This window comes from Drosophila montana, unplaced genomic scaffold (assembly GCF_035044405.1).
Source record: "Drosophila montana isolate Dmon_TW-CO22-7 unplaced genomic scaffold, ASM3504440v1 contig_3835_1, whole genome shotgun sequence".
Classification (NCBI taxonomy): domain Eukaryota; kingdom Metazoa; phylum Arthropoda; class Insecta; order Diptera; family Drosophilidae; genus Drosophila; species Drosophila montana.
In genome coordinates this window covers 221703-234842 of record NW_026998706.1, presented here as the reverse complement: position 1 = coordinate 234842, position 13140 = coordinate 221703, and the positions used below count along the sequence as shown (strand labels likewise).

General features: G+C 36.2%; 6 protein-coding genes across 10 annotated transcripts; 4 read left to right on the top strand and 2 right to left on the bottom strand.

The window, feature by feature from the left end:
- Positions 1–19: 19 nt before the first annotated feature.
- Positions 20–538, bottom strand: mRpL55 (mitochondrial ribosomal protein L55). The gene is made up of 2 exons (XM_064696176.1): positions 267–538; positions 20–207 (listed from the first exon to the last, which is right to left on the bottom strand). The coding sequence occupies exons 1-2, from the start codon at positions 438–440 to the stop codon at positions 58–60; spliced, it is 324 nt and encodes a 107-aa protein (XP_064552246.1). The 5' UTR covers positions 441–538; the 3' UTR covers positions 20–57.
- Positions 539–617: 79 nt separating this feature from the next.
- Positions 618–1636, top strand: ATPsynD (ATP synthase, subunit D). 2 transcript variants are annotated; one of them, XM_064696174.1, is made up of 2 exons: positions 618–640; positions 979–1636. In XM_064696174.1, exon 2 carries the CDS (start codon positions 993–995, stop codon positions 1527–1529), a length of 537 nt encoding a protein of 178 aa, XP_064552244.1. In that variant the 5' UTR covers positions 618–640; positions 979–992; the 3' UTR covers positions 1530–1636. The 2 variants fall into 2 exon arrangements, with proteins under 2 accessions (XP_064552244.1, XP_064552245.1); XM_064696175.1 differs by lacking the exon at positions 618–640 and adding an exon at positions 642–662.
- A 399-nt stretch (positions 1637–2035) lies between these two features.
- sav (salvador) lies at positions 2036–6684 on the top strand. 3 transcript variants are annotated; one of them, XM_064696144.1, is made up of 6 exons: positions 2036–3048; positions 3110–4024; positions 4084–5025; positions 6029–6067; positions 6141–6198; positions 6590–6684. In XM_064696144.1, the coding sequence occupies exons 1-3, from the start codon at positions 2300–2302 to the stop codon at positions 4136–4138; spliced, it is 1719 nt and encodes a 572-aa protein (XP_064552214.1). In that variant the 5' UTR covers positions 2036–2299; the 3' UTR covers positions 4139–5025; positions 6029–6067; positions 6141–6198; positions 6590–6684. The 3 variants fall into 3 exon arrangements, with proteins under 3 accessions (XP_064552214.1, XP_064552213.1, XP_064552215.1); XM_064696143.1 differs by lacking the exon at positions 6141–6198 and adding an exon at positions 5097–5549; XM_064696145.1 differs by lacking the exons at positions 6029–6067; positions 6141–6198; positions 6590–6684 and having other exon boundaries at positions 2294–2522; positions 2657–3048; positions 4084–4329.
- Ctns (Cystinosin) lies at positions 6590–8618 on the top strand. Of its 2 annotated transcripts, XM_064696147.1 has the most exons (9): positions 6590–6689; positions 6749–6848; positions 6913–7095; positions 7149–7509; positions 7570–7697; positions 7757–7837; positions 7899–7978; positions 8050–8152; positions 8297–8618. In XM_064696147.1, exons 1-9 carry the CDS (start codon positions 6641–6643, stop codon positions 8382–8384), a joined length of 1173 nt encoding a protein of 390 aa, XP_064552217.1. In that variant the 5' UTR covers positions 6590–6640; the 3' UTR covers positions 8385–8618. The 2 variants fall into 2 exon arrangements, with proteins under 2 accessions (XP_064552217.1, XP_064552218.1); XM_064696148.1 differs by lacking the exon at positions 6590–6689 and having other exon boundaries at positions 6827–6848; positions 6927–7095.
- A 584-nt stretch (positions 8619–9202) lies between these two features.
- Positions 9203–13030, top strand: LOC135438027 (cellular tumor antigen p53). Its single transcript, XM_064696146.1, has 8 exons — positions 9203–9350; positions 9487–9582; positions 9888–9924; positions 9989–10015; positions 11597–11906; positions 11964–12210; positions 12265–12680; positions 12746–13030. The coding sequence occupies exons 1-8, from the start codon at positions 9331–9333 to the stop codon at positions 12766–12768; spliced, it is 1176 nt and encodes a 391-aa protein (XP_064552216.1). The 5' UTR covers positions 9203–9330; the 3' UTR covers positions 12769–13030.
- Positions 9997–11271, bottom strand: Gr94a (Gustatory receptor 94a). The gene has a single exon (XM_064696158.1). It carries the CDS (start codon positions 11269–11271, stop codon positions 10048–10050), a length of 1224 nt encoding a protein of 407 aa, XP_064552228.1. The 3' UTR covers positions 9997–10047.
- Positions 13031–13140: the final 110 nt, after the last annotated feature.

The following is a 13140-nucleotide window of genomic DNA, read 5'->3' as shown; positions in this document are numbered from 1 at the left end:
ATTGCATTAATATGAGAACTTATAAAAGATGGGAATTTTTTTTATTTGAATAAAAGTTTACTTATTCATTTTTATATATTTCATATACTTTCTGGCATTAAAATTATCCTCCACTTCATCCATAATCTTGACTTTTTTTCGCGGCTTTCTAGCCTCTAAACGTGACTTACGCTCCAAATCGGACAATGTACTCAGATCCAATGGCAGCTGTATGGAACATATAAATTTTTGAAACACACATGCAAGTAAAAGTCTTATATAATTACTTTTATTATTTTGCGGGGCTCATGATATCGAATGTTAATGGTGGATCCGTCCGAGTGCACCACAACCGTCGGATAAATGCGGCAGTACACAGAACGATGCAACCGCGTTACCGATGCAGTGGCTGAGGACAGGGCACGCGTCTGTTGTAATCCTTGAGCACAAAGCTTAAGCATTTTACCCAATAATATTGTAAAAGCAAATATTTTTTAGCGGATTTACAGAAATTGCTTCCCAAAATTTGTGTTCGATGAGTGTGACCAGTTGTTAAAATTGGCAGGAAAAAAATATTGACTGCTACACTGCCAATCGAATTTCGAAGAAAAGTACTCGATTACTTTCACTGTCTGAATCGATAATAATTATTTTTGTTGAAGTAAGTAGTGTGAAAATCGCATGTAAAATAAAACTTATTAAAATTTAGTATAATTAATTGGGAAATTACCTTTGTACATCTGATTCTAATGGGAGAAATAGAGGCCGATAGCCCGAAATAAACATTCTTAATCGTGTTATTATATATACGTTCGTTTGGGTTCCGACAAAATTACATAATTATTGCAGAACAAATTTTCTGTGCGAATTCTGAACTTGGTATTTAGGTTGTAAAACGAAATCTGTATATACTTAAAGACACTTGGTGCATATACATATACCTCCTGTTCTGATTTAAAAAACTAAAACTACGGAAACACTTATTTTTGTACTTTTCAGCGTTCGGCATAATTATGGCAGCACGACGCATCACTCAATCTTCGATCAACTGGTCTGCTCTGGCAGAGCGTGTGCCCGCAAGCCAAAAAAGCAGTTTTGGTGCCTTTAAGACAAGGTCGGACATATATGTGCGCGCCGTGCTGGCTAATCCAGAGAGCCCACCAAAAATTGATTGGGCATACTACAAACGCTTGATACCCGTTGCTGGTCTTGTCGATAGCTTCCAGAAACAGTACGATGGCTTGTCCGTGCCCTACCCAAAGGACAGTGTGTCGAAACTTGTTGATGCCGAAATCGAGGAATCGCAGTGCGAGATATCCAATTACAAGAAAGCTTCTGAGCAACGCATTCAGAATTACCAGAAGGAAATCGCTCATTTGAAGGCATTGCTCCCATATGACCAAATGACAATGGAGGATTATCGTGATGCATTCCCTGACACCGCTTTGGATCCGATCAACAAGCCAACGTTCTGGCCCCACACTCCAGAAGAACAAGTTGGCTACAAATCCAAAGAACAGTTGGAGGCCGAAGCCCATGGACATCACTAAACGCATATGTGCAAATAATTCAGCATTGAATAAAGGTGTTTTAATTCAAATAAAAAACATTAATGAAGAATTAAAATCAATATCAAAATAAACTGATATTAAGTCGAGTTGGCATTTTGTCATGTTTTTTTGCCAACTAATTCTTCACTATCAAATGTTTTATGATTTTGAAGAACTAGACATTATATTTAGCAATTGATAATATAATAGAAGACTAATGTATGTATATATAACGAAAAAATTGCGAACAACATTTTATATGAATTTAAAGAACTTGGCGAAATTTTGTAAATTCTACAACATTACGCTAGTGATGAGTATCGTAACATTAATATCGCTTAGGCCATCTCTATTATATTTTTGAACAAAGAAAGAATAACATTGTCATTTGAGGTTCTGTTAGTGGTTTTTAACCCAATTAACAGAATATTGTGATTCAAGTATTAATCGCTTTAAAAGACAATCTAACTAGTCTTGGCTTGTAAGTTAGCCGTTACTTGTACAAACTGTCGCCCAGTTCATTCGGTTGTTTAGTTTTCGTATATGTTAGAAATTAACATCATAGGCTGGGTAGCGGAACTAGGTGAACGACAATAGTTCGTTCAGTTTAGTTTGTCGGCCGATCGAACATGTCCAAAACGATTTAATACAGCTAAAATATATTTGATTACACATAATCATAGTTTGCAACATAAATTGCACAGTAAAGCTCGTAGTAAAGTGAAAATTATAAAAAGACAAAACAAAGTGTCTCAGATCGGCTGCCCTGCATGAACTATTTAACAATTTTGCTGTGCAATCGTAAACCAACGATGCTCTCGCGCCGGGGCAAGGATAAATCACAGGCACATAAAGAGGGCGTAGTGGGGAAGTATGTGAAGAAGGATACCCCGCCGGAGATACCGGTGATAAATGTGTGGACTTCCTATTCAGATCAACATCAACGTGCAAAAAAGAAGTCTTTGCAGAGGTGTGCAAGTACTTCGCCTAGCTGTGAGTTTAAGCCGCGCAGCTCGAGTTCTAGTCGCAATACGTATTCTTGTAGTGATGTTCAGCCGGATTACTATCACGCGCGCAGAGCTCAAAGCCAGTTGCCGCTAAACAATCAGCAATCACTTCCAACACAGGGTAACGCACAATTTCGAGGTGGTAGCAACCAGCTATGCCAAGGAAACAGTAACTACGTCAACATTGAGCAAATGGACCGTATGCGACGTCAGCAGTCATCGCCACTGCTACTAACCAACAATCCAACAAGGAGCTTCCAGCGAAGTTATTCTGCCCAGAAGCCCTCGCAACCGCATGGGGGTACAACTAGCTATGACGTCGATCATGGACTACTTAACAGCTCCTACGCAAATTTGATACAAATGCCACGCCGACCCCCATCACCTGCACAGTTCGCAATGCAGCAACCACAACAGCTCCTACATCACCCTTCCACTACATTTGGATCAGTGATTCGATTCGAACCGTCTACAATAGCAACAAAAGATCAACCACGGTATCCCCAGACAAGGTATGGAATAGTTCATTGTTCATAGTTCATACTCAATTTAATTTCGAGTACACATTTTCAGATCACCACTAGGACAACATCATCAGCATCAGCAACAACAATTGGCAGCGCATATGGTTGGTAGTTATTCCAGCGATTCGTATCCAATATATGAGAATCCGTATCGCGTATCTTCCATGCGGGTGACGCAATCACAGCGCTCTGAATCTCCAATTTACAGTAATACAACAGCGTCATCGGCTACGCTTAGTGTTACTCCACATCATCATCATCATTTACCAGTACCCTTAGGTGGATCTCTGAGTGGTCGAGGCGGAAGCTCTGGCAGCATGCGTGGCGCCTCTACTTCGGTTCAATCCCTCTATGCGCCACCTCTCACGCCGCCTGCATCCAGTACTTCAACTGCTGGAGATAACAATGGTAACGGAGCGTTGCAAAAAGTACCCTCACAGCAGTCGCTTAATGAGAGCGAAGAATTGCCACTGCCGCCAGGTTGGGCCACGCAATACACGCTGCATGGTAGGAAATACTATATTGACCACAACGCACATACAACGCATTGGAATCATCCATTGGAGCGCGAGGGTCTGCCGGTTGGTTGGCGCCGCGTCGTCTCGAAGCTGCATGGTACCTATTATGAAAACCAGTATACCGGGCAGTGCCAGCGGCAACATCCATGTCTTACATCCTACTACGTTTATACCACGTCAGCAGAACCTCCTAAAGCAATACGGCCCGAAGCGCCATTGTATTCACCACCTTCACATACACATACTGCATTGGTGCCAGCCAATCCGTACCTACTTGAAGAAATACCAAAATGGTTGGCTGTCTATTCTGAGGCGGACTCCTCCAAGGATCATCTGCTGCAGTTTAATATGTTTAGCCTGCCTGAGCTCGAAGGCTTCGATAGCATGTTAGTACGTCTCTTTAAGCAAGAGCTCGGTACAATCGTCGGGTTCTATGAGCGCTATCGGTGAGTGTATTTGGCTTCAACTGTAACTCTACTCTTAATGTATCTGCTTTTCTTTACAGTCGCGCATTAATCCTGGAGAAGAATCGACGCGCCAATCACAACAAGCTACAATGATTCTACAGGCGAATATACCGGACTTGTTATCTCAGCTGTGGTAGTCGCATCTAAGAGTACGACTGTACAATTCGTACAACCGGTGTATTTTTATAACTTACTGAGATGTTTTTCAATGTTTCGTTAGTTCAGTTTGTAAACTGTGATATAATTTGACTTAAAACGAATGAAAAATGGTTTCAAGAATATAAGTAATTGTGTTTAACTGAACTAAAAAAAAATGGTCTACGCTGGTAATCCGATATACATCTGTTTTTAACATATTATCTTATTGTTATTTGATGTTTGCGTTTTGGTGTATGAATATTAATCAGTTTTTTAATAACTAATAGATATGGAATAATATTCGGCCCAACAAAGACTGTAAAGGAAGAACTTAGACATCTCAAAAAAGTGATGTGAGTTAAGTTTATCTTATCATATATATGTACATAGGAAAGTACATATAAATAATAAATGCTTTCAGTGTATGTGTCTTTTCCTTATGTGAATGCTCGATCTGAGAGACTAAGACAAAGAGATACTTAACTTAATATGTATGTACTTATGCTATGTAATCTTTAATTTCATATGTCTATAAGTATAATTTATATGTGTTCAATCCGACTGCTTATCCGTCATAGTTTAACGCATATCAGCAATTACTTTATAAGATTATTTATAGAAAACGAAGTTCTATTTAAATACACGATATTCAACTCAATTCAACAACTGAAGTGCAAAAACAAAAGCTACAATCGTCGCACGACAGAGCTGTTGAAGCGCGCCGAACCCCACAGCGGCGTGAGCTTCGTTTATACATAAGTATTGGCGCTGTGCACAGCGCCTCAGTATCTTGACAGTCGTGCCGTTGTTGCTATCGTTAAACATATTGAAGCTACCGATTGGTAAATTATAAATTGAGCACGTTAAAAGTTACAAGAATTGGTTATTAATTCGCTTCGAGATTGATTTACAGCACTATTCAATAGCACGATCAGTGCAGAAATATTCTGTCAATATATAGCGTAGATTCTTCGGCATTGTTATTGTTCAGAAATCAACAGTGCTTTCCAATTCACAAGCTTCCAAGTGAAAGTTCTAATCCGGCTGCCAAAGACATCTAAAAATTGGTTTTATATGCTGCATTTTTTATCGTTTATTTATACAGTTGGTTAAGTCAGCAAATGTGGATATTTAGATATAAATAAATTTACGCATATACAAAATACGAAGCATGCGAATGTATTCATATTCATATGCGCATATATGTACATGTACATATGTACATACAAACAAAAATAAAGAGTGTGATCAGAAAGAATTGCATTTATGTTCCAACGTGACCAGTTTTCGGTCGGCGCAACTTTGACTTGTACTTTCAATTCCCATTCAAAATTCCCATTATTATATGAAGTGTCTACTAATTTAGGTATTTTTAATTATCGCAACGCATTTATCGGCGTCTGAATTGCCCAATTAAGCGGAACATGCAACAACTGTAACAAGCCGATTAGCGTTATCAAAGTGGTGATAAGTGGCATTTCAGGATGTTGTATACTTTTTTTAAACAGCTTTTGCAAAGTCATCTGTTATGCCATAAATGAATAACTAAATGAGCAGTCGAAAAAGTTTTTTTTTTTATTAAGTGTAACAAGCCATAGTCAAGGCGGCTTGATTTATAGGAACCACTGCTATATATATTTTTCTGTGCTTGTAAGTGTTAGTGATACATTTGTATACAAGCGGTAGAAGTGATACACTTGGATATGTGTGTATGTACATGAGTAAGAATTTGGCTCGTATAGATTGTTGTTAGTTTTGCTAATGCTTGCAAAAAGCTCGATTTGATTGCAAGCTGTAAAACTATTGCGGACCGTATAAAAAGAATAAAGAAATGTTCTTCCACAGGCCATTTAATGAAATAGCAACATAAAAGAAATATCTGAGGTATTTAAATCCCTTCAAGAAACTTTAAAATATAATACATTTTATATATGTATATCCAAATATTCTTTAATAGCCTCCTACATTAACTGTGTGCTTGCACTCTGTACTTTCCTGTTCATAATTGATTGCCTGTAAAGCCTGCCCTGCATGCCTATTGCATCTACTCTCAATAAGCGCGATGAAGATATATATATCAGCTAACGATTTTTTTTCTGACTTCAATTGATATACAATCTACAATCTATTGATATTAAGTACTGCAATTTGTAAAAGTCAATAACTTTTAAAATTTTCATCATATACAATGGAGACCACGTACAGATGCATTTTCAATTTCCGTGGCCACTTTTGACTTATATTTTAATAAATGTGATTTTTTAAAATAACGGCTTAAAATTGGAGACATCTTTTTAATTCTGTAATAGTTCAATTTGCACGTTACAATACTTTAACTATTTTAATGTTCTTTTAAAACACAAGGTGTAATTATAGTAAAATGGTAATGGGACATTTAATTTGCAGGTGTTCTAAAACAAAAAAGCAACAAAAAAAAAAACAGTATATTAATGAAAAATGGTACTTTGCTTGAGTTATTTACGGCAAACGCTTGTAATATTGGCTAGTAAGTTCTTAATAAATATTTTACCAAATCAATTGTTCAAATGTATTTTATAAATTCAGTTGGTTTTGGATACGCTCAAGAAAGTAGTGTTTTTACAGTAAATACTCATGACCTGACGGTGCTGGTGAATGCCAATGAAAGCTTCGTGATTTATGCTAGGTGAGTACTATATATTAATATTGCTATGAAGAGCCTTTTATCAATCCAATTTTAAATCGTACAGCAACAACCTTGCAGACACTGTTAACTTAACGTTAGTAAAACAACATGAAGATCATGTGGATTTGGATCCTGAGTCCTTCGTATGCCGCGCAGGTATCTCATACAATGAAACTATCGTTGTAACGGGTCGAGCAGCCGGTCATGTAGAGATCACTGCAAGTAGCAATTCTAGTGACACATCGATGTAAGAAAAAGTTCAAATCACTTGACATTTTAATATGTGTATACTCTTTTCAGCACCGATGCACTTTTTGTGCGAATCGTTGTGGCTAAATCTCAAGCTATTATTTACACTTCCGTTATTTTTGGTTGGATTTACTTCGTGGCGTGGTCAATTTCTTTTTATCCACAAATATGGATCAACTATCGCCGCAAATCGGTTGAGGGGTTAAACTTTGATTTTTTAACTCTGAATATTGTTGGATTTACACTGTATAGCATGTTTAACTGTGGACTCTACTTTATCCAAAGCTTACAAAATGAATACGGAGATAGACATCCTCGTGGCGTCAATCCAGTTCTATTGAATGACGTGGTATTTTCATTGCACGCTATATTTGCGACAAGCCTGACTATTGGACAGTGTTTTAAGTATGAGGTAGTTGTGAATCAAATGTAAAAGCTCCTTAGATTAACCAAATTTTGTGTTTACATTTAGCGGGGACAACAACGAGTCTCAAAAACTGCTTATGGTCTCTTGATAGTTTTTGCTCTTGTTGTGGTCATATCAGCAGGGTTAGCCGGAGGATCTGTAATTCATTGGCTAGATTTTCTATACTACTGCAGGTACTAAATATGAAATTTTAAATATTTCTCAAGCGTTATAATATTATTTTACTACGCAGCTATGTAAAATTGGCGATTACAATCATAAAGTATATACCACAGGCCTTAATGAACTATAAAAGGAAGAGTACTATAGGGTGGTAAGTAAGCACAAAATAAATTCTCTAACAAGTGTACATTTGCTTAACAAACACCTTTCAGGAGTATTGGCAATATTTTATTGGATTTTACCGGTGGCATTCTGAGTATGCTACAAATGATATTAAATGCACATAACTACGGTAAGCTAGTACTAGTAGCATTAATAATATGTATAAATTAAAACCGACTGATTTTTGTTATGTTTTTTCAGACGATTGGGTTTCAATATTTGGTGATCCGACGAAATTTGGTCTCGGTTTGTTTTCTGTGTTGTTTGACATATTTTTCATGCTCCAGCATTACGTATTTTACAGGTACATATATGTACATATGTGTTTTAACTAGTACGAATTTCAGTCACAAGATATCATTATTTTCAAAATTTTTTTTTAGATTTTTAGAAGCTGTTTTTAGCTTTCCTTTATTGATAAAACTCTTTCTGTTTTTCGGTTTTTCAGACAGGCAAATAAGTCCTCAATTTCTTCTCTTACGACGGACACTGAGGTTCAAAATAATGGACAACTGAACAGGACAATTGAAAAATAGAGTTAAGCTAACTTAAATATATTGTTGACAATAATCTTAAGAGCGAAAATGACCCTCAAAACGATCTTCACAGGGAGATAACCGAGAAGTAGAGTTAAACTTTCTTAATTATATTGTTGTCATTAATCTGTAATGCTTAATTTTAATATGTACATATTTATAAAGCTACTTTAGCATATGACAAGTGCCCATGCATTCAATAATACATTATGTGCTAACATACATACGCATATACATATTTTGTTTAAAGAAATCTTGAGCACAGAAAAAACTTTTGGGCGGATACCGAAAGTCGGGTAATTTCAGTTCGGCCTAAAGGGCCCACCTAACATGGATGGAATTGGTGTGACCCGATTTATGATCTACCTAATCGGAGTGTCCATAAGAGTAGTGTTAGCTTTATATACAATTTCACATAATCCCATAATCAAAAAATTGAATCGTAGTAGCGCAGTAGGTCCTTTTCAGATCATTCAAATCATGGCTCATGCAACTTCCAAAATCTGAAAGATTAATCCCTAATTCGCGAAATTTTGCATGGCCATTAATACAATCTTAGTGAAGGTACAAATTGTGGCCTAACCATATGCCTAATAATTTATCTTAAAAAGAAAATAAATAAGTGAATGCTTTAAAATGGATGGGATATGTTTGTTATTTTGAATCAATCTTCTATTTGATCTATTTTCGAATTCAATATAGAATGAAACTACTTTAAATTTGCGTAAATTTAATAAAAAATTAATGTATGGAGTACCCTTACCAAAAAGTGCATTTATCGACAACAGCTGTGTCCGTCCGATAGGCCACACTGTGACTTTCGAAATGGGAAGAAGAAACCACTTGTTAAGTTTTTAGAATTTTAATACTTATTCTTAAAATATATGCATTCATATGTATGTAGGTGTTGTATTTGTTAGGAAGGATTATTTACATTACGCTGGCAATGTCTTGTGAGAAAAAAAGGTATTATTGTTAGATCGCTGCCTATGTATGCATTTAAATGTTGACACACGAGGTGTAATGAATTGTTTGTGAATTTACCTGTGTGTATTAATTTTTAAATTATTAATTGTGGTTTGCACGTTTGCTTCCATTTCAGGCAAAGCACGTTTCTTCTGGAGGAGGAGGAAACTTTTGAAACTTCTGTCTCAACGTCGCAGGAAAATATTAATATTGAAAATGTTACAGACGATATGTAAGTGTATGTGATTTACAAGTTGACTTTATTGTTTTGTAATGCGTTTACATACAAACATAAATATAAAAATAGAAATCGACTGCTTTTTGCACAAGTTTATGAAAGTAAAAATCATTACAAAAGGCGCTTTTAATGAATTTTCATTAGAGTAACGTAGACAATTCAAACTTATCTTGTCCTAATAATACCAAAAAGGTAAGAAACTTGTACTTCGCAAAATATAGTTTGGGCAACATAAGTTATGCAAAAAATAATCGAAGACCATAATAAACTGATGTACGTACATTTATTTATACTTGCAGGCCCATTGAGCCAATGGCTTTTCTACAAGGCCTTCATGTAAGTACAATTGGCAATAATACAACGGTTTTTATCTGATTAATTGGTTTTTATTTTCTTGCAGTCAGGAAACTTGATGCAGTTTAGTCAGGTAACATGTACGCACATAATAAATAAAACTTCCTATGATTGCTTAAAGCGCTGGGACAGATCTGATTGCACAAGTATGAGCGAAAAACTAGCTACTGTAGAAATTACGCTAGTTATAAGCGAAATGTTAATTTCAAAAAGTCCCATTGGCTTTACTTTGTAATTTATCGTGTCAACTTGCAGTGAGAATGCGTGTACGCATTGTCGAAAGCGCCAATCGGCTTGTTGTAATTTTATCTCTTGCAAAATGATTCCTGTCGTTCGAGTTGCGATCAAAATGTCATTACTCACGTACGTCAGCAAGGCTACTTCAGAGATAGATATGGCCAAGAACACTAAATTGATCAGTGCACCGAACGCATCGTACCGTTTGCCTCCAATAAAAGACTCAGCAATAGCGTAATACTGATTATAAAATCCAACAGTGATGCCTAGCAGATGGCAAATCAGCGAAAGGACTATTGAGAGTGACATCAAAGCCATGTACTTCGTAGTTTGAATGCATATAATTTTGTATTTCACGGCAAGCACGTCAAGCTCGTCCGCTAATGTGCAATAGCGCTGAATGCGGTAATATTTCGTGTATAGATTTTTATGGATCTCCTGCTGCATGAAATTCACCCGTTGTACTAGCAATTTTAGTCTCTCATTTAAGGTTTCCATAATGTTCTTCGCTATGATCATTGCACCAAAGTAGCAATTGTTTAAAAAATTTGCAATTATCATTGGAAACAATTTATAGAGCGACCAGGTCCAATAAAGCTGAGGTTCATTACGTTTTTGCTGCAGCACCAAAGCCATCTCCATAACAAGCGGGAATCCAATGACTTTAATCAGTGCCAAGATCACAGATTTTTTTATTGTGTTGATTTCAACATGAAGTTCATTTAACGTTTCAAAAAGGGGGACGTTGCTCATCATTCGCGCCACCTTCTTGCTCAATAGCATTTGAGTGAAAAAATTGAGAATAGCTACTGTCGTATTCATATAGCTGTATAATTTGACGGCGTCGCGTAAATTGAGTTGTGCATTTGTATAGTCCAGGTACATCTGACGAATATATACACTTGTAAATAGGATTGTTACTAGCATAGCATATGCCAAATATTTCTTTGAAAAGACGAAACGTTTTCGACCACGCCAAGAGTAACGATTGGCGAAAAGCCCGAACAACGTTAGCATAAATATGAGCGTAACAATCAATAATTGGATTAGCATGTTTTTACCCAGAATGGGCTTCCACGAAAAGAGACCCATTGCAGATGAAAGTTGTTTTTTACTGACCTAATATTTTGTACATTTCATTGGTATTTTAATTGTTCCTTTTGCCGATTAATATTATCTTGATGTCTTGTCCGAGTCCGAAATGACGCTAAACTACAATGTCAATCAATCAATATCAAGAGCAACAATCACCCTTATGAATTAATTAATAAGAGAAAATACTAACGACATTAAAAAGCATGCGATTGTGAAGGATGCCGTTAAAAGCTACATAAATATGTTTTATATATTTTTTTTGTTACAACGTGCAGTCATAAATTTATATAAACATTTGCACATTATTTTTTTTATATTCAAGCAATCCGTGTTGCGTGAAATGATGCTTCAAGATATCAAGTCACAGATTAACTCCTTACCCAAGTTGGAAAATCACAACAATGGTGATTATTATTTTGGCATGGTCCTTGAGGAGCCGCCAAAGTCGCACTGGATGTTTTCAATGCCATTAAACAAGCTGTACATCCGTATGAATAAGACTTTTAATATTGATGTAAAATTTAAAACAAAAATGCCTATTCAGCCGCTGAATTTGCGAGCGTTTCTTTGCTTTGTTAAGGACGTCAGTGGACCCGTTCTGCGCTGTCAAAACCATTTAAGCACAGATCCCAGTAAGTAAATAATAGTTGCATAAAATGTTCCCCTATCAATAATTGGTTTCTTTTAAGTTAAGGACAATCAAAGTATGCGAGAAAGTTTACTACGATGTGAAAACCCAAACACTTCTTATTGTGGAACATCTGAAGGAAAAAGTATTGCAGAACGATACTCTGTGCTTGTGCCATTGAATATGAGTCGTTCTAGCCACGAAAGCGGTGGATTCGTTCGCCAAACTCTTGCCTTCAGTTTTGCCTGTCAGAACTCATGCTTTGGTCGCAAGGAAACCTGCTTGGTTTTTTGCTTGGAAAACATGAAGTATGTTATTCATTTGCAAAAATTAGGTTTACCCACAAAAAATTCTCTTTCCAGCCGTGACATATTGGGTCAGCAAGTATTGTACCTTAAAATTTGCACGTGTCCAAAACGTGATCGCAATCAAGACGAACGCCACCTAGAGAGCAATAAAAACAAGTTGTTTTTCGATGCATCGGAAGAGGAAGAACTTGACGCAACATGTGCCAAAAAGAAGTGTCGCCGCACTATGAAAAACGAAGTTAAAGATGAAAACGAGAGCAATGATAGCTCCGATGTTCAACCTGTCCCAGCTGATTGGGAAGCCTCGCGTGCGATAGATGGTGATTACAGACTTGTCATAAAGTTTTCAAATAAGGATTTGTTATTGCGGAGCATCGAGGGTATTATTGAAAAGACGGCTGTCGCAATGATACGGAACCCACAAAATTTAAAACTACGCCAACAAACGAACCATTTGCTGAATTTAAAAAGTAAGCATTATTCGATTTAAGGGTTGCTTCAAATTTGTTTAAATGTGTCATATTTTTGCTTACAGAATGTGCGTTAAAGTTGTCCTAATGTGAAATGTAGCAAAATCAATGAAAATTTCATTTAATATACATATTTTCCACAAATTTGTTTTTGATATATAATCATTCCTATGGAAATGATTCTACACTATAAGTTTTGTCATACATCATACATCAATATATCATATTTAATTTTACTATATCACAATATGCCTACAATTAAGGAATTTGATTTATTTGAAATAGGAATTTTATTTTTGAAAAAAAATACTATACAATACAAATAAGCCTGTGTATTTTCTTCATACCAATTTTAGATTTAAATAAGCTTTATTTGAGACAGATGTATGTACAAATTCTAAATATCACATCCGTTTTTATGGTCAATGCACTCATTGCATTTTCCATTTATATACCCTTG

What these genes read in the sequence shown, in the direction of transcription:
- mRpL55 (XM_064696176.1), bottom strand. Translation starts at nt 440, where the DNA reads ATGCTTAAGCTTTGTGCTCAAGGATTACAACAGACGCGTGCCCTGTCC. An exon ending in AGCCCCGCAAAATAATAAAA is followed by an intron (nt 208 to 266) that starts GTAATTATATAA and finishes TGTTCCATACAG; the next exon opens with CTGCCATTGGATCTGAGTAC.
- sav (XM_064696144.1), top strand. Translation starts at nt 2,300, where the DNA reads ATGAACTATTTAACAATTTTGCTGTGCAATCGTAAACCAACGATGCTC. An exon ending in CCACGGTATCCCCAGACAAG is followed by an intron (nt 3,049 to 3,109) that starts GTATGGAATAGT and finishes ACACATTTTCAG; the next exon opens with ATCACCACTAGGACAACATC. An exon ending in GGGTTCTATGAGCGCTATCG is followed by an intron (nt 4,025 to 4,083) that starts GTGAGTGTATTT and finishes TTTTCTTTACAG; the next exon opens with TCGCGCATTAATCCTGGAGA.
- Ctns (XM_064696147.1), top strand. Translation starts at nt 6,641, where the DNA reads ATGGTACTTTGCTTGAGTTATTTACGGCAAACGCTTGTAATATTGGCT. An exon ending in AGGAAGAGTACTATAGGGTG is followed by an intron (nt 7,838 to 7,898) that starts GTAAGTAAGCAC and finishes AACACCTTTCAG; the next exon opens with GAGTATTGGCAATATTTTAT. An exon ending in ATTAAATGCACATAACTACG is followed by an intron (nt 7,979 to 8,049) that starts GTAAGCTAGTAC and finishes ATGTTTTTTCAG; the next exon opens with ACGATTGGGTTTCAATATTT.
- LOC135438027 (XM_064696146.1), top strand. Translation starts at nt 9,331, where the DNA reads ATGTCTTGTGAGAAAAAAAG. An exon ending in CCATTTAAGCACAGATCCCA is followed by an intron (nt 11,907 to 11,963) that starts GTAAGTAAATAA and finishes GTTTCTTTTAAG; the next exon opens with TTAAGGACAATCAAAGTATG. An exon ending in CCATTTGCTGAATTTAAAAA is followed by an intron (nt 12,681 to 12,745) that starts GTAAGCATTATT and finishes TTTTGCTTACAG; the next exon opens with AATGTGCGTTAAAGTTGTCC.
- Gr94a (XM_064696158.1), bottom strand. Translation starts at nt 11,271, where the DNA reads ATGGGTCTCTTTTCGTGGAAGCCCATTCTGGGTAAAAACATGCTAATC.
- ATPsynD (XM_064696174.1), top strand. Translation starts at nt 993, where the DNA reads ATGGCAGCACGACGCATCACTCAATCTTCGATCAACTGGTCTGCTCTG.